At 42.0% G+C, this 26808-nt stretch overlaps 1 protein-coding gene across 1 annotated transcript in view; it reads left to right on the forward strand.

Moving 5' to 3' along the window:
• Positions 1-26808, forward strand: part of LAPTM4B (lysosomal protein transmembrane 4 beta) — a gene marked incomplete at its 5' end in the record, with an annotated part of 61974 nt that overhangs the window by 13994 nt on the left and 21172 nt on the right. The window contains 4 exons of the mRNA XM_010709162.2: positions 614-725; positions 7300-7373; positions 8003-8125; positions 18516-18614. Coding sequence (XP_010707464.2) covers positions 614-725; positions 7300-7373; positions 8003-8125; positions 18516-18614 — 408 coding nt within the window. The remainder of the gene's footprint in view (positions 1-613; positions 726-7299; positions 7374-8002; positions 8126-18515; positions 18615-26808) is intronic.

Below are 26808 nucleotides of genomic sequence, written 5' to 3' on the forward strand. Positions count from 1 at the left end.
GATCATTGTGGTCCTTTTCAACCCAGGCCATTCTGTGATTCTGTGATTCTATGATTCTACAAATTTCCTGCTATACCTTGTGCCTCAAGATGTTCATCAGGCATTGGGTTCATGCTGCCTCCTGCTCCCATCCTGCTAAGGCCTTCTGATCTAACAGCTCATGTGAACCAGCTCATCATTCACAGCCACTTCTAAAACTTTCTTCCAGCAAATGATCCACTCCCTGATCATAAGCGTTTTAACAGGGCGTGTCACCAATTCCAGCTCTGTCCTGCTAATAATACTTCACTGCAGCAGTCATTTGTAATAATCTCAAAGCTACTGTTTTAGTTGATAATCATTTTTCTGACGGAACAAACTGAAATGGCCATGTTAGCATGTTTTCTAATGAAAGAGTAGTGGTAACTTGTCTGATGTTGTAGGAGAGAGTCCAAGGGAGAAGGTGTAACTCAAATCCAGAGAAAATAACTGTGATGTTAGTGAAATATTACAGTTCTGTGGCTGGAAAGCAGCCCGTGCCTCAGCCAGCAAAGCCAGTGGGAGACATCCTGTCCAGAGCTGTTTCATGAATTATTTTCACAGCCTGACCCTTTTCCCCTCTTCCTCTCCACAGATCATTAACTCGGTGGTACTGCTGATTCTGCTGAGCGCCCTGACCGACCCTGACCAATACCACCTCACCAGCGCTGAATTAGGGGGTGAATTTGAATTTATGGATGATGCCAGTAAGTACGGTCTGTCAGAACATGAACATTCATTGCTCCAGAATTTAGGTAGCTATCCTATCACCTCAGTAATTATTGTCATTTAGTTGGTTTATCCCCTCAGTATCCTTGGTATCTTACAGAAGCATTTTTATTGTGAATTTGTGGCACTGTTCAAACTGGTTGCATGTTAGTAGCCTTACAGCTACCTGTGCTGTTTCCTGACTGGGCAGGGCAGAGCCAGCTCTGGACATGCAGATGTCATCCCTCAGTGCAGTACTGAGAGCAGTGAGTACAGAGAGAGAGGAGGGGGGGAATTCTGCAAGATGCAGAAAGTTCTGACCTCTGAGTCCCATGCCCTGTAGAGCCTGCCAATAGCAGAACATGTGCTGCTATTTCTATAACCTTCTGGATGTGTAGCCCAGATGTGCCATCTGGATTCCTGTTGAACATCTTTGAACACTCACCATGTGCACATGGCATGACTTGCACCAGCCTGTCATGATAGATGCAGGTGATAGATATTAACTGCACAGTCACAGAAGTATGGTGATAACAGGGCTGCTCCTTTGCACAACAAAGGCCATAGCAAATCTTCAATATGGTTTCAGGGCAGTGTGAGAGAGGCCATTTATTTCTGCTGAAAAAACCTCCTGTACTTTGCAAATATTTCTTTCTTCCAGGACAGTTTCATTTCCCGGCCAATTATTTGGTGGTGTTTGGTCTCGTGGCTTGTTTTAACTGTTTAAGTAGTATTTGGATTTTTTTCCCCTGTATGTTATTTTGATAAAAATATCTGTTTATTTGCATTTCTGCTCAGAAGATAGCTACATTTAGTACTTCCCACTGCAATCTAAAATAAGGGCTCCCATGACTTTCACTGGAGCCTTGCTGCTCACAACTACACATCTACAACAAAAGGCTCCAACTCCATTCCTCATTCCTGCTGCAGTCAATAAAAATATCAGCAGGAATAACTCCACGCATGAGGAAACTAATTATAACCATTGTGTGTTAGAGCTGCTGGGTTATTTGTTAAGGGATACTTTCCACAAGTTCTTCAGTGCAGATCAAAACCTTAAAGGCTTACATTTAATATTAGGGGGCAATTGCTACTTTACTGCGTCTACACTGACAAAGCGCCTACAACTTCACACTAAAAATCTTTTTATATAACTGGATTTAAGAAAATAGGGACTGTCGTAGATACAGATGGGCTCCTAGCTGATTCTGACATATTAAAACTGACTGCCTTGTCCTAATTCTCAGAGATTAACCTTGGTAATGACTGTCTGTCAGTGCGGTTTTATATAGCCGACATCTGAGGCCTGCCAGTGCCCAAGGCTTTAAAATAGTAATTCTCTTTTGTAATGCAATAGCTGTCAGATCAAGTACATTGGGGATTTCCATCTACACTTGAAAATGGCATTTTTTATATTTTTTATTGAGGCTTCTGAAGTGAACTCTGAAAGACTGTAAAAGGATGGCTCACGGACCAGGTGACCTCATTTCCATTCATTAAAGGGAGCACTTCCCAGGCAGTTTAATTACAAACGAGCATTTGAATTAAGGTCTCCTTTGCTTCTTTGACACCCTCTGGTTTAATGCCCCTGGAAATTGCTGGCAAGAAAGAATTTGTTTTTATTATTATTATTGCTAATATGACTATGTTTGTTCAAGTTTGAGGAAACCTTTTCTTCTGAGAGAAAACATCAGACAAATTTTCTCTTGCCCTACTTTTAATTGCCTATTTTTGAGTAAATATTTCCTAGGTTAGCTGCATGTGCAGAAATCCTTTGATATGAAACCATGTGTACAAAATATTATAAGATACATCATTTTTTTAATGCTAATGAAGGTCCCAAAGTTGTTATCTATATGTGCTTGTGCTGACAAATATAACAATGATGGTAATATTAGCAGCTTTTATTCTCACTGCTAGTTTTGTTGCCCCTATCAATAGCAACCAACCAAACAAACGTAAAATTTGCATGCAAAATTATCACTCCCTTATCACCCCTCCTCAAATAGGCTCAATGTTAGCTGGAAATAAAATTAACAGCTGAATCATAATACTGGAGGTAGGGGGGTTACTTGACATTGATGACAGATTTGCCCTTGACTTCCAAGATACCAGGATTCCACTGAATATTGGTATTTGTATTTCTTTAAGACTGCATTCATGTGTCTTTTATGGACAATTTTCAGTTTTCTGTTACGTAAGTGTCATAGCTGTCTGTCACACACAGAACCAGAGCCAGTCAAGTGTGAAACATTTGAAAATGCCAACGCAGCACCAGTTCTTATGTGAACCTGCCCTTACAGTAACTGTGAGCGTGTAACTGAACAAATGCTCATCCTTAACTTCAGGTTTTAGGCCTGTGCATGATTCCCAGAGCATTGCCAGGGGCTCTGAACTAACTGGTCGATTAAGCAGAAGTACTTACCTGAACACTTGGAAAAAATGCTGTAGGGCAGAGCTTTGTCCTTTTATTCTAGAAAAGAAAGCAATGGGAAAAAACACACCTGTTAGGCCATGCAGCAGATGATGTGCTGGATGACAGGGTGTGTGGTTTGGCTGCCTCCTCTAAGCATGCATCTGAGGGAGCTGGAGGAAATGATTACCAAGTCACTTTCCATCATTTATCAGCAGTCCTTCCCTGGTCAATCAGGGAAGTCCCAGATGGCTGGAGACTTGCCAGTGTGACATCCATCTACAAGAAGGGTTGGAAGGAGGATCCAGGGAACTGCAGGCCTGTCAGCCTGACATGAGTATCAGGGAAGGTTACAGAGCCAATTATCTTGAGTGCAAGCAGACAGCATATGCGGAACAACCAAGGAATCAGGTCCAGACAGCATGGGTTCATGAAAGGCAGGTCCTGCTTGGCCAACCTCATCTCCTACAACCAGGTGACCTGCCTAGTGGATGAGGGAAAGGCTGTGAAAGAAGCTAGACTTTAGCAAAGAGACTCTGTTTCCTATAGCATTCTCCTGGAGAAGCTGGCAGGTGATGGTGGCTCGGACAAGAGTGTTTTTCACTGAGTGAAAAACTGGCTGAGTGGCTGGGTTTAGAAAGTGGTGATGAATGCAGTTAAATCCACCTGGTGACTGGTCACTAGTGGTGTTCCCCAGGGGTCAGTAACAGGTCTGGCCATGTCTAATATCTTTATTGATGATCTGGATGAGGGGATTGAGTGCACTCCCAGTAAGTCTGCAGATGACAGCAAGTTGTGAGGAAGTGTTGATCTGCCTGAAGATAAGAAAGCCCTACAGAAGAATCTGGACAGGCTGGATTGCTAGGCTGAGGCCAATTGTATGAGGTTCCCAAGACCAAGTGCCTGGTCCTGCATTTGGGCTTGGGGCAGGATGGCTAGAAAGCTGCACTGTGGAGAAGGATTTGGGAGGATTAGTCAACAGCCAGCTGAACATGAGCCAGCAGTGTGCCTAGGTGGCCAAGAAGGCCGACAGCATTCTGACTTGTATCAAAAATAGAGCAGTCAGCAGGACCAGGGAAGTGATGTTGTACTCAGCATCTGTGAAGTCACACCTGTGCTCACTGTTGGGCCCTTCCCTACACTGAAGCCCTGGAGAGTGTTCAGAGAGGAGGTATAAAACTGATGAAGGGTCTGGAGCACAAGTCTCACAGAAAGCAGCTGAAGGAACTGGGACTATTTAGTCTGGAGAGACCTTATCACTCTACAACTAGCTGAAAGGTGGAGGTTGACATCTTCTCCCAGGGAACAGCAACAAGACAAGAGGGAATGGCCCTAAGTTGCCAGGGAGGTTCAGGTATGTTGGGAAAAATTTCCTATCAGAAAGAGTGTTAATGCATTGCAACAGGCTGTCCAGGGAGGTGATAGACTCAATGCCACTGGAGGTGTTCAATAGAAGTGTAGATATGTTACTGGTTTAGTGGTCACAGTGGTAATGGGTCTACGATTGGACTAGATGATCTTAGAATTCTTTTCCAATCTAATGATTCTACGATTCTGTGGCCTGGGAACCGGAAATGGTTTGGGCTTCCTCCCCTAGTTGTTGTTTAGCCGAGTCCATTTAGTCTCATCTTTCTTATTATTTCTTTAGGGCCTGGGGGAGTTTATGTACTTGAAGATGGACTCGAAAAAATGTGAAATATGGGAGAGGCTAATGCAGTGTTTTGCTAGTAAAAGCCTAATAATCCCTGCGTGGGAGCTGAAAAAAGTCTTGTAAATCAGCCTGGCTTCTGAGAAGGTTTTACCTAAGACTCCTGCAGAGCTTCTCCAGATATGCAGGCTATGATCCTGGCATGTTAACAGCTCAAACAAGAAAAGAGCGTTGCTAGTTTTCATTTACTGTCTTCATGCTATCACAGTTGTATGCAATCCCTTATAAGTCATGCCTATGCCCTGTAGAAACCCATGGGAACTCTGGCAAAATCAGCCATTTCTCTGCTCGAGGATGTGCAGGTGAGGCAAGCAGTGGTCTCTGTACAGAGCTGAGAGAAACAGAAGGCAGTGTTTGGATCCTCTCCCTGCAGAACACAATATGCAACCCAAAGCACAGCAAGATTTAATTCAAATGGAAATATTTTTATAAAGAAACCTATAGATAGCACACTTGAACTTTGGCTAGGGGGCTAAAGGGAAGCATGTGCCTTTTCTGCCCCTCAGCATCAACATCACTGGCATAGCATGAGCCCCGTGTCAAAAGGAGAGGAAAAAGCTACAGCAAGTAAACTCTTCTAATGATGAATGCCAAGGGACATACAATATGGCTGAGAAAAAAATCACCACCTCCCTCTGCTTATCATCTCATTTAGTGTGCTGCATACCTGGTTTCATTCTCATTAACTGAAACCAGTGCATCTCAAAAAGCCCAATGAAGTCTTCAGTAAGAAAGAACCATCTTAGGCCAAAGAGGGCTTGGCATGACCCATTGATCCAGTCTATCTAGGGCCCTCTGTAGTGCCTTTCTACCCTCTGGCAGATCAATGCTCCCTCCCAGCCAGATATTCTCAGTACTAGGACCTCGAAAAATAATGTCCTAACTGCACGACTTCCTCTCTCCTCTTTGGGCATAGCCTCTGAAATGTAGTTGCAAAGTTCAGTTACACACTTACAGTTACTCAAAAGGGCAGGTTCAGAAATACAGTTTTCTCATTTCCGACATTCTGACAAAGGCTATTGATTATGTATGGGAGGTATTTAGGAAAAGACGAAACATATGTGATTTTTTTCCCCCCAGGATCTCCTTCCAGCACTTCATGGCTTAGAAATTTCTTAAGTCTAATGAAAAGTTAATTGAAATCTGAGCAGCAATAGAGGAAAAATATAGGATTCCTGTAATTACTCCAGTCAAAACCTTAAAGAATATTTCGCTTCCTACACCACTTCACCTTTCCTGATAGTTACACATCTTCATTAATAAACTCTGCATCTCTGTAATATTCCTGCTTGAAATGAAACTTTCAAATACATTATGTCTTTTTTAAGATGCCTCTAACTGCCTTGTCTAATCTTTCTTTTAAAAATATGTTTCTGCTTTGCTGAAGTATTTAGAGAGATATGATCAATTGTATGTGGTAGCTATTACTGCAAAAACAAGCTGTAGTGTGCATTCTCTCTTTAGTGTTTGTTGTAGTTTTTGGTTTTGTTTGTTTGTTTTTCCAGATCCATGGCAGCTTGGTCAACCTTTAGGTTAGTTGCAGTGTAACTGGCAATAATTAATAATGAATAATTTTAGACTAAAAGAGGGGAGATTTAGTTTTAGGTTAGATGTTAGGTGAGTTGCTGGCACAGGCTGCTCAGAAAAGCTTTTGATGTCCCATCCCTGGAGGCATTCAAGGCCAGGTCAGGTGGGGCCCTGGACAGCCAGATCTGGTGGCCATGGCAGAGGGTTGGAACTGAGTAGAAGTTAAGGTCCCTTCAACACAAGCCATTCTATGACTCTATGATAATATGAACATCCTGACCTTCCCAAGATTAGTCTGAACTTAGTTTTTTATCTCATTACAGACCTCTTCTCCCAGACTGTGGTCTTCTCCAGTCTGAGAGGCGTGTCTGCAACCACAGGCAAAGATGTGACAGTGGTTCCTGCTGATCCACGTAGAACAGACAGCCTTCAGCTGTGTGTCCTGATGCCAAGAGCTGTCTCACAGCAGGCAGAGTTGGGTACAGAGTATAAAAGTAGCCAAAGGCCTTGTTACTGCCAGGCAGCCGGCTTCTGTTCATCTCCAATGTCTGGCAAGCTCTGATTTATCCACAATGGTCACGTTTTAAGTCCTGCACAGACACTTTTTGATGACTGATGTAATCATCACAGGCAAAATAATCTTCTTGCCAATTATTCCCCAGATATTTGAAAATTCTTCGGGAAAAAAAAAAAAACGAAACTATTCACATCCTTATCAAAGCTATAGAAGCTTGTGCAGAGTAATCACTGTCTTTGTTTCTCATATTTTAGAGGTCCTTCATAGGAGCTAGAGTTTCCTCCTCTCTGGCTCATCACCACCCACACACACATCCTGTCCTTTGGGATGCTCATCACCGAGCAAGTGGCAAAATAACTGAATCAAGCTCTGAATTTTTCTGCAATCACTCATATGTTTCTCTTTCAGATGTGTGCATTGCCACAGCAATTTCTCTACTTATGATTCTGATTTGTGCAATGGCTACGTATGGCGCATATAAGGTAACTCATCATACTCCATAAAGATGTGAATTAAGCAAAGTATACAAGCTATAGAAAGCAAATTAAAAATGCTTCTTTCTAACAATTTCTTGTTAACTGAAAATTAAGAGAAAGAACAAAGAGGTGGCAGAGCTTGTTGCCTCGATAGTGGTATCACACAGCCCTGTGCTGAAGGCAGGACAGCTGCCCACTTGTGTTTACTGTCTGCACTTTCAAATATGAGTAATCTTTGGGAAAGCTGTGCATTCAGAGGACTGAATCTTGTTCCTGCCAAAATTAATGGAATTTTTTTCCCATACAACTCCCATGCCTGTGGTTTGTCCCAGTACTAATTCTGTTTATTAGGGGAAAAAAAAAATTCTCTTGTGGTTTTTAAATGTCCCAGTATAACAAGTTGTGGGACTTGCACCACACATACTGCAGCAGTTCAGCAGCCAAGCTGGCATGGCCAACTCTTGTGGTCGAATGTTGTATTTCCTTTAGCTGATTTTACAGTGTATTTTCTTTTACAGCTCCATGAAATGTAACACTGCGTTCTGTTAAATGTTCCTTAGGTTTTAGTGCAGAAATATATATATATCTCAATTTTAGCTTGTCATTGATGACTTTTTATTTTATTTTCTTTCCAGCAACATGCGGCTTGGATCATCCCTTTCTTCTGTTACCAGATCTTTGACTTTGCTCTCAACACATTGGTTGCCATCAGTGTACTCGTCTATCCCAGCACAATTCAAGACTACCTTCGCCAGCTGGTAAACCACCTGATTTTCACAAGTCTCCTGGGGCTTAGGAGAGAACTGTGTACAGTTTGTCTTGTATTTCTAGCCAATATTTCACTGTGGACTTCCTAGGCAGTCCTTCAACAGTCCTCTCAGTTTGAGCTTCGTTGTCTATATTCAATATCCTTGCAAGTTATATTACTAGCTTATTACAATATAATAATACTAGCTTATTTGTGCAGAGTTCTGGAGTCTTGGAGTGCTGTGGAAGTTTTCAGCACTGTTTCATTTACGAGAGTCATTGTAAGAGATAGAGAGTAAGTGATTGCTTTTGAATTTGAAGTTACTGTGTTCATATCCAGTGACTTATTTTTGGTTCTATACCAGGGATGTTTTTTTTTTTCTCCTTTGAATGTATTTGGTGGCTTTAACACAGATTTCATTAAGCAGGAGTTTGATACAAGGCAGGTTTGTTTTTGCTAGAATATCCTGTCAGAGTCAGTTTTAGGATCAATTAGAGGTACCCTTCTTGCCATGTTCTACTTAGACCAGACATCCATAGTCAGCACTGAGTGAGCCTACAGGATATGATTACAATCCCCTACAGTGAGGACAAGAGCACCTTTTGTTTCAGGGCCATGCCCAGATGGGTTCAGGTGGATTTGCAAAGTTGTAGAACCTAACTCTGCAGCCGTCTTTGAAAATGTGCCTTGAGAACTTGAATGCAGATTAGTTTGGCTGTGAACTTTGTTATGTGGATGGAAAACCAGCTAGAGCAGTATAAATAACAGATAATGAGCAGCAGCTGGCAGATAAATGGCCACACAAATCTGTGGGAAGAGGCAATGTGACAAGCCAGCAGGCGCTGGGATACATCAGGAGCCTGTTATGATTCACCTTACTTAACACCCACCTGCCTTCACAGCCAGTGCTGCACTGGAATAGAAGCAGAGCAACAATTCAAGAGATTCTCAGAGATAAGAGTGGAAAAGAGCAAATTAAAGCAGAAGCCCTCCTGTTCACCCTTTGCCTGCAGCTCTTCACTTGGGCCAGTGCCAGCCCCACTCCTGTGGCAGCTGAGGGGCCATGTGGCTGCACTACCAGATGCAGCTCTGCAGCTCACAGTCCCCATTCCAGGAGGCTCATTGTAATCAGGTTTTGCTTAATATTGGCTCCTGTGGGAGAATGAAATGGGGAAAACATCAGCCTTTGGAACAGGCAGGGAGCTGTGCATTAAAGAGACCCTTTTCTTCTTGTTGGGTGCCACATCTGGACCTGGCTCACCAAGAAGGCAAAGGACAGCTAATTCCTTCAAAATCAGTAGGTCATCACTGTCATCACTGCTGTTAGGCCCTTCCATAGCCAAAACACAATGACCAGGCCCTGGAGGATACTGGAAACTGTGCAGCAAACCACTTTGTGATCCACCTTGCTGTTTCAGCCTACATTTCTAACAGCATTACTAATTATTCCAGGAAAAACACGTTTTTTCCTTCTGTTCAGTGCAGCCACCATCTGCTGTGCACATACACTTTTGTTTTCTTCCATGACGCGTTTCCTGAGGTACACTCGGCACAAAGCCAAGTCCTACCATGTGACTGTCAAGAAAGCTGGAGACTTAATCTCCTTTTAAGAGTCTTTCATGTTGCTGAGATGTTTTATTTCTGGATAACTCAAATTAATGAAGCCTTCATTAAAAGTTACTAGAAGTTAAAAAAGTAACTAACAACCTCACAATCTATAACTAGAAAGCGCAAAAGACTATAAGTATATTGGAAATGAAAAAGAAAAAATTCTAGTGAAGGAGAGGCTATTTGTTGGGAAGAGGTGATAAAAGTACTGATGCAAAAAACAAGGGAGAAGTATTTCTGCTCTGCATTTGGAAACAAGCGATATAATGTGTTTACATGGCCAGGGTTTTTGAAGTACTTTTGCTGACAGTCAGGAGAGTTTTCACTCTGAACACACATTTTTTTAAATGAATAGACCCAGCTAATTTGTACTCCAGTGTGTTAAACTATCTGTTTGCATGGATCTTTGTCTTGTGGTTGTGAATCATTTTCTAGGTGGGTAATGAGATTGCGTTTCATGAGCACTAAACTGTCTGTGCTCAAAAGGGCAAGGGGGATATCCAGGATAATTACAGGCTGATTATCCTGACATTGCTACCAAGCAGAGTAACAGCAATACTGAGATGAAAGTCAGTTGATAAAGGATTAAGACAGAGCAATATGATTAATGTCTGCCAGCACAGTTTCATGGTATATCGATCCTACAGGGAAACTCATTTTCTTTCCCTGACTAGATTGCATGTTTTGTAAATAAAGGTGAGCAGGGACATAATAGACCTTTGTAAGACATTTGACTTCATGGCATAATAGAGCATCACAGAATCACAGAATGGCCAGGGTTGCAAGGGACCTCAAGGATCATGAATCTCCAACCCCCCTGCCACAGGCAGGGCCACCAACCTCCCCATTTAATACTAGACCAGGCTGCCCAGGGCCTCATCCAATCTGGCCTTGAACACCTCCAGGGACTGGGCATCCACAGCCTCTATGGGCAGCCTGTTCCAGCACTTCACCACTCACATACTAAAGAACTTCCCCCTACATCCAACCTAATTCTTCCCTCCTTCAACTTAAAACCATTTCCCCTTGTCCTGTTGTTATCTACCCTTTCCAAGAGTTGACTCCCCGCCTGTTTATAAGGTCTCTTTAGGTACTGGAAGGCTGCAATGAGGTCACCCTGCAACTTTCTCTTCTCCAGGCTGAACAAGCCCAGCTCCCTCAGCCTGTCTTCACAGGGAGATGCTCCAGTCCCTTGATCATCTTCATGGCCCTCCTTTGGACCCTCTCCAACAACTCTCTGTCTTTTTTGTACTGGGGGCTCCAGACCTGGACACAGTACTCCAGATGGGGCCTCACAAGAGCAGAGTAGAGAGGGGCAATCACCTCCCTGCTCCTGTTGGCTGATGGAGCCCGGGATAACATTCACTTTCTGAGCTGCAAGAGCACACTGCTGGCTCATGTTAAGTTTTTTATCCATCAGGATGCCCAGGTTCTTCTCTGCAGGGCTACTCTCAAGGACTGCTCCTTCTAGTCTGTATAAATGCCTTGGATTCCTCCAGCAAAAGTGCAAAATTCAAGTGCTCATCAGTGAAACACTAAATTAATAAAGGATCTATCAAATGGATTAGAACAGGTTAGCTGGCAGATGGGGAAGGGTTGTAGTCAAACCAAATATCTTCCAATGGGTTTTTGTTTTGGGTTGAGCAAGGTCTCCAGGAGTCAACAGTAGGTTTTGCGCTCTTGCTGACTTCTTCTAACAACTTTGGTGCCCAAAGGGCTGTTCACCATGGCTAACACCAACCATAGGAGAGAGCTTCTCTAAGTTACTGTCTGGAGGGATCAAGTTCTTTATGGAAGGTTGAGAGCAGGAGCCAAATGTAACTCTTATTTCTCATGTTCTGAAAGATTATACACTGCACTGCCCAAAGTGAATACATCTCTGCATTTCTCAGAGCCAGTACTTGTGACTTTTTCCAGCAAAAATTGTATCTAATAGAACTTGTGGCTGACACAGAGACTAATCGAGATGTAAATAACCCTATGGACAGAAGCATTACCCAGTGATCCACACTGACTGGAGCCTGAGTTCAGTCAGCAATTTGTGCTATGCTGCTAAATCTAAATACATTTTTTAAAAAGTAATAGAAGGAATACAGATGAGATTATATTATAGCAACTGCACCTGAGAGACTGGGGAACTAAATGACAAGTCTCTTCTTTTTTTTCTTTTTTTTTTTTTAACTGCTCTGCTATTGTCATAGAACGCATCCAAATATTTCTTCTGTCTCCAATTTTTAACATGCAGAAAGGTTCCTCTGTAAGCCATTTAAAAGCCGTATAAATTGCAGTATGATGACAAATAACAAGCTCTTCCTGCTTAATTTGTCAAGAAAGAAAATCAAAAGATGATGCCATTATAGCTTTCGTATGCAGAACAAGTAGATATTAAAAGGCTGCTGAAATAATGATAATGGTAATTATCAATAGCTAAAAGCTGGTCTGGTTAAGTTCAATTAGAAACAAGGAGTCATTTCTGTTTTGTCATTCACAGCAGAGATTAGTGAATTTCAAAGACTACGTGGGGCCATGGTGAATTTTGTACATTAACACCAACTGTTTAACTGTTTTGAAACTGTTTAACCCTCCTGTGTCTGGGCCATGGTCCTTAGCACCAGTACCTTAGCAGAGGTCTCTGGGACCCTCACATGGAAACCATGATATCAGAGTTACTTTTGCAATATGTGGGGTTTTGGTGGCAGAATAAGATGAAAGTAAAACTAAACTTTTCCAGTTTTTAGCAATAATGCTATCAGTGCAGTGCCAAACACTGTTATACAGGCTTGCACCCATGGACATGTTCCCCTACCTTTTAATGCTCCTGGTAGAGAAGTCTGTAGTCTTATATGCCATGTTCATATCTATAGTTAATATCTGTAATATCTAGCAGTTAGTATCTATATCCCCATAAGTGAAATCTGAGTCATGCCAATTGCGTGTGACCACTCTTGATGATTTATAAGTAATGCTAGGGACATCTTGCCCTCTTTCTCTTTGCAGAGGCCTGCCAAGCAAGGCAAAAAGCAAGGGAGTGGATTGTGTTTCTTCCTGGCAACCTTACTTTTTTTTTTTTCCTCTAAAACTACCTTGAATATGGGGATTGATGCTATAGAGAGCAGAGTTTCGTAAGGGAAATGAGAAATCTCAGTCATTCTTCAAAACCGTGATTGAATATCTGGAAGAGCATATTCCTTAAGTAATGGAATACATTTGGCAGCCACAGAAGAACATTACTTTCTTACTCTAAGGTCAAACTCCCATATTTTTAATCACTTCTACTTCTCTATGTTATTATCTGTAATTATTCTATCTATTCATTATTGTGCACATGTATCAGAATTAAGTCTACCAGTGGAGAGTTACAAGCTATTTCTATGTACTTTTAGAAAGATGGTGAATAGGTACCTATCAATAGGGTAGCTCAAAGTGCAGCAATTGCAGAACACAAGTGCACAGGCTGTTTTGTAATGTCAACCTGCAAGGGCTGCAAATGTCCTTGGAAATTTTATGTTGGCTTTTTGTACACAGCTTCACACAGGAATGCCACTCAAATCCTGTACATTGCAAGAGCATCTTAGCATGAAGGGTCATGTAAAAAAGGGAGATGTTACAGCTATCATTTCAAATGGGCTATGGATATGACATCTTGAAACTTTCTGAAGTTGTCCTTTTTCGTTATTGGTGCCACTAGAAAAAAAAAATCTTTACATCTTATAAATGTTGCATATATGAAACAAAAATATTTTCAATTCTTGGAGCAGTGGAGGTCTAAAGCAGATTGAACCTAAAGCACATTTTATTTCTTCACCTCAAATAATACTTTGATATATGTGCTTCCTAAAACCTTCAAATTAAACACTTCATCTCCTGTCATCTGATATCAGTATACATAATGAATTGAACCAGAGGTGCAGAACAGGCTAGTCTGCAACTGAGTTACACGACATTGTTTTTTATTAAAGTATAGATCTTTTTCAGGTCATCTAAAGAAAATGTTGAGGTATACTAAACGGCTGCAATGTGATGTCTAACAGTTGAGGTTGTATCAGTCATGCTTTTATATCCTACGGGAATGGTCTAGAGAATATAAAATATTAAACCTAGAGAAATTATTCCCATAAAGTAAAGCTTAATAAAGGAATATTCTTTGACACTTTCTGACATTTTTAGTACCATTTTATAATTCCAAAGAGGTACAATTAACTTCATAGCAGGGTTTCAAGATTCTACAGACACATTGCTGCTTTCTTTCAGTTCTGTAAGATGTAATTATCTGAGGACTGTAACTGCTGATTGAGAATCCACACCATTTTTTTATGATGGATTTGTTATGATCCAAAAGGAAGGAAAGCATAGGAGACTGCACAAGAGGGAATTAGAAGAGACTTGGCCTTTCTATTGTGCATTTGTCCAATATTGATGCCAAATACTTGCTATATAAATTTGAGATTCTTTTGAAGAATCTAATAGAGCTTTGTTATGTATAAGCAGTAATTATTTTTAATTGAAAGTTTACAGGTATATTATTATGTATGCAATGTGCTCAGTATCCATGACACGCCACTACAAGTACTTCTTGTTTGCATAGGAAATTTCACAACATGTTGCTGCAGAATCCCTCCTGCATTTCCAATGATGGATTGGATATCTTCCCATCAAGCCATAAGTCTCTTTTAGCTTCATCAGACCTTGCACAATATTTGACACTGAGTCGTTCCCTGAAGTTAAGGTACCCATGCATTTGCCAAACTTTTGGTCTGATGGACCAGATGCCTAGGACCATCCCTGAAGCAGGATTTCAGCTCCTGGTTTCTCCATGGCTGAGCAAACCCCTCATACAGGAAAAGAATTTGTCTCTTCCCACTTCGTATACCCATACTAGTGTTTGAACTCATCACTGCAGCATCAGCAGATGGGTGCTTAATTCATCTGAACTGCTTTTGATACTGGAACCAGCTGAGACATTTCCAGTAATCTTTGTTGATTCTTTGTTGTTGATTCTTTGCAGGTTTCTTTTTTTTTCAATTTCAATTTTCAATTATTCTTCCTACAACACTGAAGGGTCTGTGGTTGTGAGTCAAGATCTAGTGGTTCCTCAGCCTGTCTGGGCAAGCATTACATATCTACTTGTTGGTAGGTGTAACCAGCCTCAATAACAAACAAAGGGAACTTCCATGTTGACCCATGGCCCTGGGCCATTCATTGCAGCTTTTTCCCTCACAAAGAAAGCAGGGAAGTCCCAGGAGGAATCACAAAATCATGGAATATTCGAGATTGGAAGGGACCCACAAGGATCATCAAGTCCAACTTCTGGCTACACACAGGACCACCCCAAATTCAAACTTTATGTCTGAAAGCATTGTCCAAACGCTCCCTGAACTCCAGCAGCTTGGTGCCGTGACCACTGCCCTGGGCAGCCTGATCCATGTCCAGTCAGCTTCCTGTGCCCAAGAACCTGTCCCTGACCCCCACCTGTCCCTCCCCTGATGCAGCTCCAAGCCGTTCCCTTCAGGCCTCCTCTTAGCTCCTCTGCTCTGGGCTGAACAAACCAAGGAATCTCAGTCACTCCTCATGCATATTGTCTTTTAGACCCTTCACCGTCTTCTCTTTAGATGCTCTCTGCTAGGATCTGGCTTCATTTTTTTACACTCTGCACCAAGGCTTTACAGGTATCTGCTGATGGGGATAGCCATGTGCAACTTGCTGTCACTTCTCATCAGGAAAGAAACCCAGATCGCTGAGTGTGGATGGACAAACTGCAGCCTTTGCTCCTCATATATTCTCCCAGCTTGTTGCTTTCTCTGTTTATTTACTGTCCTTTCACCTGTAGCACTGCTGATGTAAGGGATGTGTTCCTCCCAGGCTTGGGCAGGTCTCATGGCTCTGGCAGATGTTCTTGCTCTTTAAGGTTTCAGGAACTTCTGTGGTCATTTCTCACACTCCTCTTTCCCTCATGCAAATCTCAATTGCAGTGATGTCTGGAAAGAGCCCATCATACTGTGAACGAAGTCCCAACATGCAGTTGTCCAGTCTTAGACTGGAGACTGATTCCCAAAGCCAGAGCATCTAAAGAGGAAAGCCTCACTAGGAGGGTTCTATTACATTCAGAAACTTTTCTAACTAGTTTTTAATGGTAGGTCAGTACTAAAAGTAGCCTTTTTTAGACAGTTTTACTGGGACTGCTTCTGCTTGACTGGGCTTTCTAACTCAGTGTATGGCTTCACTTCTGCAAACTACAGTAGAGTTGGCTGTGGCTGCAATACTTAAATTTTCAGCATATAAGGTTTGGCATTGCTTTTCAATGCATCTTTTCTTGTCATACATTCTTGCTTTCTTGGCTTCTGGGTGTCGCAGTTTCAAATGTGATAGGAAAAGGGGAGGGGAAACGCTTTTCACCCTCTCATCCCCCTCTCAGGAAGAAGGAAAAAAAAAAAAACACAGAACAACCCAATTAAGATAGAGAGAAAAAAATTGCTACAAATGGTAGAATGTAAGATAACAAGAAGAAAAAGTGTTACAATTAATAAAACAAGTAAAATGGGAGAGAGGGAAGTTTCAACCACTCTGCTCGCTGTGCTGCCAGAAACTGGAAGGGCCATTCTCCCCCACAACTCAGCATCGAGTTACTCTGAGGTATACACTGAATATTCTCATTTTCTTGCATTATCATAGAATCATAGAACAGCCTAGGTTGAAAAGACCTCAAAGATCATCTAGTTTCAGCCCCCCTGCTGAGGGCAGGGTTGCCAACCACTAGAGCTGATTGCCCAGAGCCACATCCAGCCTTGATGGATGGATCAGTCTTGATCCACTAAGTAAATACAGGTTCCTGAGCAAAAGCAATCCCAAGAATTGCTTGCCCTTGCTCAAGGCCAGGATGACCCAGTTTTCCGCAGTATGTTCTTTGCATGTACTATAGAGACTTTTCCCCCTTATACAGCAAGTACAAGGCCAAATTGGGCAGGGCTATCTTGGCTGGCAGACTCTCAAGTATTGACTAACAAATTACCTTCTGCTAGATGTTTATCCCAGTGCTTGCATGTTCCACCACCCATTGCTTTCAGCATGGTTTTTTACAGTCTGTTGTATCATTCAGTTTTCTCAGAAGCTAGTGCATGATAGGAGATATGACATATCCATTCAATGCCATGCTTTTTGGCCCATGTGTTTATGAGAGTGTTTTTTAAATGAGTCCTATTATCTGAATCAATTCTGTTTGGGGTACCATATTGCCATAAAACCTGTTTTTTGAGGCCTAATATTGTGTTATGGGCAGTGACGTGAAGAACAGGATATGTTTCAAGCCACCCAATAGTTGCTTCCACCATACACTCTTGATTTCTTGGTTTGTGGGTTACCATATCCACTATACATAGCAATAAACTTGGTAAGGTGAAAGAAAAAAAAAAAGAAAAAGTAACTAATTGAATTATAGCAATCTAGTTTCCTACAAAAGCTGTACCTCATAACGTATATATTATAACATGATAAAAACTCCAGCCATGGAATTCAGTACATTAACAGAAACACTGCTGTCAAGAGCAGAAAATGTGCTTATGTAACAGTTATCTGCAAATGGTTACAGCTGCTGTTGATGTTAATCACTCTGAACAGTTCATGGAAGCGCTAAATAAAGAGCTATTCTTACTAACAGCTGTACCAAAAAAAAAAAAAAAGAGAATTTCCTGAAGCTCTGGGCTGAGTTCTGGTACAAGGGGCATTAAGGGGTTATGTTGGATTTTCACCATCATTGCCAAGAGTACAGTTGTAATTCGGTGTCTAGTTAATTGTCCTGACAAGGATGCAGAGCTGGCCTGCTTAAGTAATTTGGTCAGTAAGGAAGAAGGAGGTTGCGTGAGGAAGGAGCTAATGCATATTGTTATGTACACTGCTGCCACAGAGCTGTCTTGTGGAGAGCGGCTCTATCTATCTATGAACAGTAGTTTATTCCATCTGGAACAGGAACTCATGCGTGGCCATATTTCAAAACAATTTGGAATGTTCAAGTTAATGAATGTTTTCTTTAAGCAACAGCAAATACATCAGAACATTTTTAGAGGTTGTTTTGCAGCCAGTGGTCCTGAAGTGTTACACAATTTTAAATCATCTAAAAGGATAAACGTTGTTGCTTCCCTTTCATATACGAGATAACAGAGGGCTGGAGCACATTCAGATTTAAAATCATGAGTTTGTTCCCCTGTAGGGCCCATGCCTCTATTGCTACAGGGAAAGTGTCAGGGCATACACTCAAATAGCAGCACTCCTGGGGGAATTAGTCCAAATTCAGCTAAAAGAAGATGGAGATGAATACAGACAGTGTCTTTCAATCAAATATTTAAGTGGTAGGATTGTGCTGTCTAGTCTTCCTCTGATTTTTGGGAAGAGCTGCAACTGGTCTTTGGCAACCACAGCCAGGACAAGATAGCCTGCTCTTTGTAAGAGCAGAACTTGTCCACCATTGCTCAAGAGAAGAGATTTCCTGTTACAAATCCCCCAGAGGGTTGTCCATCGTTAATCTGTGTCTGTTACAAAACCACTGTGGGAAAGAAAACCCAAAACATGAATAAAGCAAAAAGCAAATCTCTCAGCACTCTGGGGAACATTTGGCAAGCTGAACATTTGCAGCACCTGTCCCAACCAGACTTACTGAAACTGGTTATTGGCGCAGAGATGTCCTAATTTAGTACATCACAGCAAGTTTTGTAAGCTATTAATTATAGACTGCAGTAATTGGATGTTTCTTAAGTGATTCATAAGATTAACTTAAAATGTTTTGCTTACTTTTGCTTCTGCAGCCCAGCAACTTTCCTTACAAGGAAGAGATCATGTCTGTGAACCCTACGTGTCTGGTTGTGATTATACTCCTTTTCATAAGCATCATTTTAGCTTTTAAGGTAAGTCCATTTGTATACATTCTACTTCTGGTCATCTGTGAATTGTCCTCTTTGAGAGTCCTTGCTCCAAAGACACATGAGGAACTACAGGCTAGTCAGTATGATAGCTACAAAAGCAAAATAAGACATTATGAAAAAAAAAAAAGCAGAAAAACTCACAGACAAACTGATGAAAAAAAGCCACAATGGGGAAGCATGAGAGAGAGCTCATGACACATGAATCCCTTGAAAGAGTGGACAAAGGAGAGACTGTTAAAACAGACTTCTTGGTTTTTCAACAGGTGTTTGGCAGAGCCTCTCACTAAAGGCTTTAAAAAACAAACAAATATAAAAAAAAATTAACAGCCTCAGATATGTAGGAAAAGATCCTCTTACATTATGTAGTTAGGAAATAAAGGGTAAATCATCAGTTTTTTACAACAGGAGACACATACTTAAATACATTCATAAAATATTTGGGAAAAGGAATGAAGATCTAGTGACATTTATTTTTTCAATGTAATTCAAAATAGGGAAAAAATCAGCTGAGAAAGGTACAGTTAAAAAGATCCAAGCAGTCCCTCTGGGAGTAACAGCATAGAGGACTGGTGGATGAAGTTGCCAAGCCGCTACCCATCATATTTTAAAGGTCATGGCACCCTGGTGAAGTTCTCACTTATTGGAAAAGGGGAAACTACCCCTGTTTTCAAAAAGGGAAAAGAAAATAAGATCCATCTAACTACAGGTCAGTCAGTCTCACTTCTGTACCAGGCAAGATCATGGAGCAAATCCTACTAAAGGCCCTACTAAGACACATGGAAAATAAAGATTAAGTGATTGGTGATAACCAACATGACTTCACCAAGGGCAAGTCATGGCTGACAAACTTGATGGAGTTACAGCCTCAGTGGATAAAGGAAAAGCAACTGACGACATCTATTTGGACTTGTGCAAAGTGCTTGACACTGTCCTGCATGACATCCTGGTTGTACAACTGGAGAAAAATGGATTTGATGGATGGACCACTTGCTGTATAAGGAATTGACTGGATGGTAGCATTCAGAGACTTGCAGTCAGCAGCTCAGTGTCCAAGTGGAGACCGTTGACAAGTGACATTCCTCAGGGATCAGTCACTGGGACTGATGTTATTTAACATCTTTGTAGGTGACATAGACAGTAGCATCAAGAAGGCCAACCATATCCTGGGTTGCATCTAGAGAAGCGTGACCAGCAGGTCAACAGACGTGATTCTGCCCCCCTACTCTGCTCTCATGAGAACCCACCTGTAGTACTGTATCCAGTTCTGGGGCCCCCAACACAAAAAAGACATGGAGCCGTTGGAGCAGATCCAGAGGAGAGATATGAAGATGATCAGAAAGCTGGAGCACCTCCTCAAAGAGGTTGAGAGAGTTGGGGCTCTTCAGCCTAGAGAACAGGAGGCTCAAGGGGGCCTACATGAAAGTTTGGGATGGACTTTTTATAAGGGCATGTAGCAACACGACAAGGAAAAATGCTTTTAAGCTGAAAGAGGGTATATTTAGACTGGATATTAGGGAGAAATTCTTTACTGCGAGGGTGGTGAGACACTGAAACAAGTTGCCCAGCGAGGTTGTGGATGCCCCATCACTGGAAGCATTCAATTCCTGGCTGAATGGGACTTTGAGCAATCTGGTTTAGAGGGAGGTGTCCATGCCTATAGCAGGGGGGTTGGAACTAGATGATCTTAAAGGTCCCTTCCAACCCAAACCATTCTATGATCCTCTGGTTGTCCCGGGGATGGCAAAAGGGAACAAGGAATAATATGTAATTGCTGTTGGTTTTGTGAAAGAGTAGCTCTTGACACTTGAGAGAGTGCTCTCTGCAGAGCAGCTACACATGAGGTTCATGAGGTTAGAGACATCCTGAAGAGCCAGGGTGAGATGCTCCTTCCACACAGCATGAACAGGGAAAGTAATTGCAAAAAAAAAAAAAGTGGATGAAGGTATTTTAAGATGATGTTGGAAGTTATATCCAGTTTTATTTTGTGATTTAGAAATTTAATTTAATTGGCTTTGTCCATGTATATGTTCACAGCAGTAGAGTTGTCTTTTTTTTTTCATTTCTGAATATAATAAATATGTAGATCTTCCAAATTGCAAAATGAATATGCTCTTTAAAACTCTTAGATATGAATGTCATTGTGCTTTTATCCCAGGTGGGTTGGATGTGTCATTAAATAAATATGACAAGGATGTCTAAAACTCCTCAGATGTAGAGAAGGCTAAGGTACTTAATCAGTTCATTTCCTTGATCTTCACTATCAGCCTTCTGAAGACTCTAGGGTCCCTGAACTTCCAAGCCAGGGTTGGAAGAACAAAATCTCTCCCAGTTTAAAAGTGGAGCAAGTCCAAGACCACCTCCTGAGGCTGAATGTATACAAATCTATGAGGCTAGATGATAGGTATCACAGGGTCCTGAAGGAGCTGGCTGATGTGGTTGCCAAGCTGTCCTCCATCATATTTTAAAGTGGCTGTCACGTAAAGTCCCCAGTGACTAGAAGAAGGGAAACATCACTCCCATTTTTAAGTAAGGGAGAAAAGAAGACCTGGGCAACTACAGACTGGTAAGCCTCATGTCTGCACCTGGGAAGATCATGGAGAAAATCCTTCTGGAAGAGACGTTAAGGTACATGTGATATGAGGAGGTGATCGAGACAGCTAATGCAGCTTCACCAAGGACACACTGTTGCTGACCATTCTGGTAGCCTTCTATGGAGTTAGCGGCATCTGTGGACCAAGGAAAAGCAACTGATGTCATCTACCTGGACTTGTGCAAGGCCTTGACATGGTCCTTCACCATAACCTTATCTCTAAATTGGAGAGACATGGATTTGAAAGCTGAACTGTTCAGTGGGTAAATTTTTGGCTGAATGGTGATAGCCAGAGGGTTGTTGTCTATGGCTTTACATCCAGGTGGAGGCCAGTCATGAGTGATGCCCCCTAAGGGGAAACAGGGAGAAGAACTCATGGAGAGCAGACCTGCAGAAAAGGACTTGGTGATCTTGGTGCGTGGAAAGCTGGACATGAGACAACACTGTGCACTTGCAGCCCAGAAGGCCAATAGTATCCTGGGCTGCATCAAAAGAGGGGGGACTAGCAGGGAAGGAAGGGAGGTCTCCCCCTCTACCCACTTTTGTGAGGTCTCATCTGGAGTACTGTGTCCAGGCCTGAGGCCCCCAGTACAGGAGGAATGTGGAGCTGTCGGAGTGGATTCAAAGGAGGGCCATGAGGATGATCAGAGGCTGTAATATCTCTCTTATGATGAAAGCTTGAGTAAGTTCGGATTGTTTAACTTGGAGATGAGAAGGCTCCGGGAAGACTTCATTGTGAACTCCCAGTGTTTGAAAGGAGCTTACACGTAGGAGGAGGACTGACTTTTTACGCAGGTAGATAGTGATAAGACAAGGGGGAATGGATTTAAAGTGAAACGGGGAAGATTTAGTTTAGATGTTAGGAAGAAATTCTTTACTCAGAGAGCAGTGAGGCACTGGTACAGGCTGCCCAGAGAAGCTCTGGATGCCCCATGCCTGGAGGTGTTCAAGGCCAAGCTTGATAGGTTCTAGTGCAGTCTGATCTAGTGGTTGGCAACCCTGCCTACGGCAGGGGGTTGGAACTAGATGATCTTTAAAGTCCCTTCCAACCCAAACCATTCTATTATTCTATGATTATAAAAGAAATAAAAATAAAATCGGAATAGCAAAAAATGACCACTATGCAAAAAAAGAATTCTTGAGAAATTAATAGTGCAAAAATTTATTCTATTTTAAAGTTGCTAACATATCCTTTTCAAAGAGAAAAGTAGCTTGTTAGATTGAAATATTAGTTAATATTCCATTTTTGTATTAAAGCTCTTTACGGCTAGGATTATTACAGACTATTGCTTTTCTTAATGTTCATTCTAGCAATATATTATTGTGCAAATGAGTCACAAATATATGACTCACACAGAAACTAAAATCAAGTTAGCATTTTAATTTGAATTTCTTGTGTTTCCAGAAAAGCTGTTATGTAGATTTTTGGAGTCAGCTGCATGAAAAGAAAGCTGGACACTATCACATGCATCACACTTTATCACTGATAGACTTAACAGACGGTACCAAGTTTTTATACTGAAACTGAAAAGGTGCTGTGCATAAAAATATGCCTTAGCTCCCACTCCCCCTGGAGCTGGACTAGGAATAAAGAGAGAAATCAAAACATTGTAACCTAGGAAAAGCTGCACTAGGAAAAGTTGCATTCATCTGATGGGAAATATGAAACAGAATCAGAAAATTCATCAGAAATGTTTGGTATCAGGACACTTTTATCTTGGGTGCTGCTACTTTTATTTGGAGTGTAGCTACATGTAAAGGAAAACACTCATGAGCAGAAATCAAGATGTACACGTATTAGATAGTGGTTTTGTGCTTTGCACATGAAACTATAAAAAGGAGGGACAAAAGAGGGTACTAAGAATGAGAGGCAGCCAACCACACACAGGCACTTGTCTTTCAGCTCTCACTTGGATCCCAAGTAGCTAACGGATATTTCAAATGGATGGATGAATATTTCATGCCAAGGCAGAGTCTTTTCCAGAGCAGACCAAAATGTGTTATACCACTTACTCTCTTTGTTTGGAAAGAGAATCGAGTTACATACCATGAAAAACAGATCTTTCCTATCTGGCTGAGCAAGGACATCCAGCAGTATAAAAGTATGTACACAGAACTTCAAATAGCATATTTGAAGCATATAAAGCACAACAGCTTTTGGACTGCACCCCTCTCTGCAGCTGCTTTGGTGAATGAGGCCTTGGTTTCCCCTGACAGCTTCAGCTGCTGAAATAGAAACCCTGGGACTTCAACCTGCCCTTCCCAGCCAGGGTGAAGCCTCCAAGCCCAAATCAGCCTGAACTTGGTAAGCACAAGCACAACCAAAATAAACTCTTCCCCCAAGCTTCTCTGAGCACTCTGCGGCTGCTAAGGATGGCTTTTTCTCCTTCTCCCTGTTGGCCTTTCTTTTGCTTAAAGCAGGTAGGAAGAGGCAGCCTAGAGGTTTTCCAGTTCAGTGAGACAGTGTTAGCAAACTGCTATCCTGATCTCTGTGATATGCATATAAGTTGTCTGTACAGACTGGTGAGACTGGAAATGGGACTACCCCGGTGGACCTCAGCACATGGGAAAGGCTCACTACATCTTGGGCTCAACAGGAGAGGTCCAGTGACCTTTATGTAAGGCCAATTCCAAATGTGAACATCAGTCTCCCAGGAGAAAATTGATAAGTTTGTATGTTGCCAGGTCTGGGGTGTGCATCTTCACTCCAAGAGCTAAAGTGGACCTCATCCTCTGAGATTCTCATGCATCTAGGCTCCAGGGCTAGAACTGGAACTGGAAGGTGAAGCAGTTGTGTGTGCATATATTGAAGTAAAATACGAGTAAGACATACGAGGAGTGGCTGAGGTCCCTGGGTTTGTGCAGAGCGGAGGAGCTGAGGGGAGGCCTGATGGTGGCTGCAGCTCCTCAAAGGGAGTGGAGAGGCAGCGCTGAGCTCTGCTCTGTGTGGCAGCGACAGGGCCTGAGAGAACGGCATGGAGCTGCGTCGAGGGGAGGGGCGGGTGGGGGTCAGGGACAGGGTCTGCACCAGAGGGCGGTGGGCATGGAACGGGCTGCCCAGGGCAGTGGGCACGGCCTGAGTGCCGGAGTTCAGGGAGCGTTTGGACAGATCTCAGACATGGAGGTTGGAATTCGGGGTGGTCCTGTGTGCAGGCAGGAGCTGGACTTGATGATCTTTGTGGATACCTTCCAACCTGGGATATTCTATGATTCTGTGATTCTATGATACGTTCACCACATATAACAGAATGAGAGAATTCAAAAATAAATCTCCCGATAACTTTTCCCAAGGAGTCTGAAATGGAGCTTCCCTCAGTTTGGTTTTGAATAGAAGGATCGTAGAGATTGGTTTGCAAATAAGTGGCTTTACTGTGCACGTTTCTTGTGAAGGTGTGCCGTGTCTGCACAGAAGTGTCCTGCATTTGGCACTCTGCTCTGTACTAGCTGTTATGCCTTTCTCAGTGCACGCTGAGCACTGAAAGCCACTGAGAGACTTCATATTGTTTGTAATTAGCAACAGTGGCATTGCTACTTAATTCTGGAAAGAAACACAGTCCTTCATTTACACAGCTTGTTGCAGTAGGCTGCGGCTCACATACCCCACAGCTCGGGGTGCAGAGCCAGCCTGACTTCCTCAGCGCTCAGCTCACTCAGACATGTCTTGTCTTCCTCACTTGATGGTAGAAAGTAACATTCCCAAGTCATCCAAGACCATAAAGAAGAGGAAGCAAGCTTATTGTATTCTAGCCAGCTCGGTCCAAGTGGGAAAAAAAAAAACAACACCTTCTTCCTGATCTGCAGGCGAATGATCTGTGAGTCATGTGGCACCCTAAAAAACAGCTCATATGTGACAGCTCTGGAGGGGAAGGAGGCGCAGGGCAGCTGAAGAGGATACGAGGGTTTTGGAAGGTCATCAGTGCAAGTGAGTCACAAAATATGACTCACTCAAGAGAGATGCACATGCAAATCCAATCAGTGCTGGCAGTTTAACTTGCATACACTAGGTTTCTAGAAGGACTGCTATGCAGAACCTGCTAAGTAAAGATTTAAGATGGGCATTATCAAAACACATTGTTTTCATCACCGTTGTGTGTGGCTATGTGAGAAGCAGAAAACTCCAGAGATAACTGCTTAGCCCCACTCTACCAGCCTTGCCTTTGGCATGCTGAGGATCTGAGTTCAGCTGGTCCACATGTGTTCTTGTCTCCTCTCTCTTCCAGCCACTTTGCTCCTCTCTGCTGGCCAGACTGGAATTTGTCCTGCTGGCAGAGGAATTGCTGGATTTGTACACTTTTCCTAACCATTTTAAAAAGAGCTGGAGACTTCTAGCTCTTTGCCAGGCAGCAGCCTTATCCCAAGCTGGGTGAGCTCCAAAAACAAAAACAGCAAAACAACAGTTTATGATCCTGTGGTAGGATTATTGCTGCAATAACTTTTTTTTTTTTCTGTATACTGAATATGTATTTTTTTCTTTATACTGAATATTTTTCTAATAAACGTTAAAAGGACAGGAATTATTTCAGTTTTCAGTAAATACTTTTACACTGGCAATTTTCTCCAGTCAGGCCAGAATAAGAAGACCCTGGCCCTTTCAGTTACATGTAATACATTGATTTAATCTCAGATTAAATGGAGTATTGAAAAAAATGCACATGATTTATCGGATCATTATGTAGTCACCTGCCAGGATTCCACTCGCAAAATAGAAAGGGATTCCTATAATTTTCTTGATGATGCTTGCACTCATTTTACTGGGGTTTGCTTCAACTTCTAGTTGAACCACTAACACCCAGCAATGATGCTTAACAGCCTTACTGGAGGAGCCCAGAAGTGATTTCTATTTATATTTTACTATAATCCATGAGGCATTCTGTATCTGCAACACCTGATCTCATGTGTACATTCATTTTATATTTTAAAACTCACTCCTGTTAGTGTGCAGCATCCCATGCATTGCTTTGAGATGTCTGACTGAACTGATGTATCTCTGTAGAGAGGCACAGGAAAGAAAGTCTGTGTATGTGATGTGCACGTTTCAGTAAAATGGGGATTATATACACAAAACGATGTTATTTTGCTTACATTCAAGCCCAAAGAAACTGATGTTTCTTTTAAAAAAAAAATAGTCAATACTAAGTATGCTGTATACTAAGTATCTGTAAACAGTAAATTCTGCTCAGATAGGTCTAGACTATCTAAATGAAGCAGCTTTCTCAGTCCAACCCAAGTCTCCATAAACTCCTGCCCACTGTGAGGTATAGTGTCAGGAGACTTGCTGAATTCCTAGATATGCTTACAGTCACTGCAGCAAGCAGGCTTATATTCATATTTATATTAGTATTTTACTGTTTAACTGCCCTGCTTTGTATATGGAGCTCTGAAGAGCCCAGCTCACCCCACACTGCTCTGCTTGATCTTTCTGTGTCTGTTCCTTCTAATCACAAGACTAAGGCAAGCACACAACTTAAAGAGCATCATGGAAAGCTTCCTTTGTAATATGGCCTTTCATAAAGACAAAGAACAAAGAGTCACGAGGCTAAATTTTTAGCACTAAAAGAAAGTTTGAGAATCACATTTACCTTTTTC

The sequence above is a fragment of the Meleagris gallopavo genome, chromosome 3 (genome assembly GCF_000146605.3).
Source record: "Meleagris gallopavo isolate NT-WF06-2002-E0010 breed Aviagen turkey brand Nicholas breeding stock chromosome 3, Turkey_5.1, whole genome shotgun sequence".
Classification (NCBI taxonomy): Eukaryota; Metazoa; Chordata; class Aves; order Galliformes; family Phasianidae; genus Meleagris; species Meleagris gallopavo.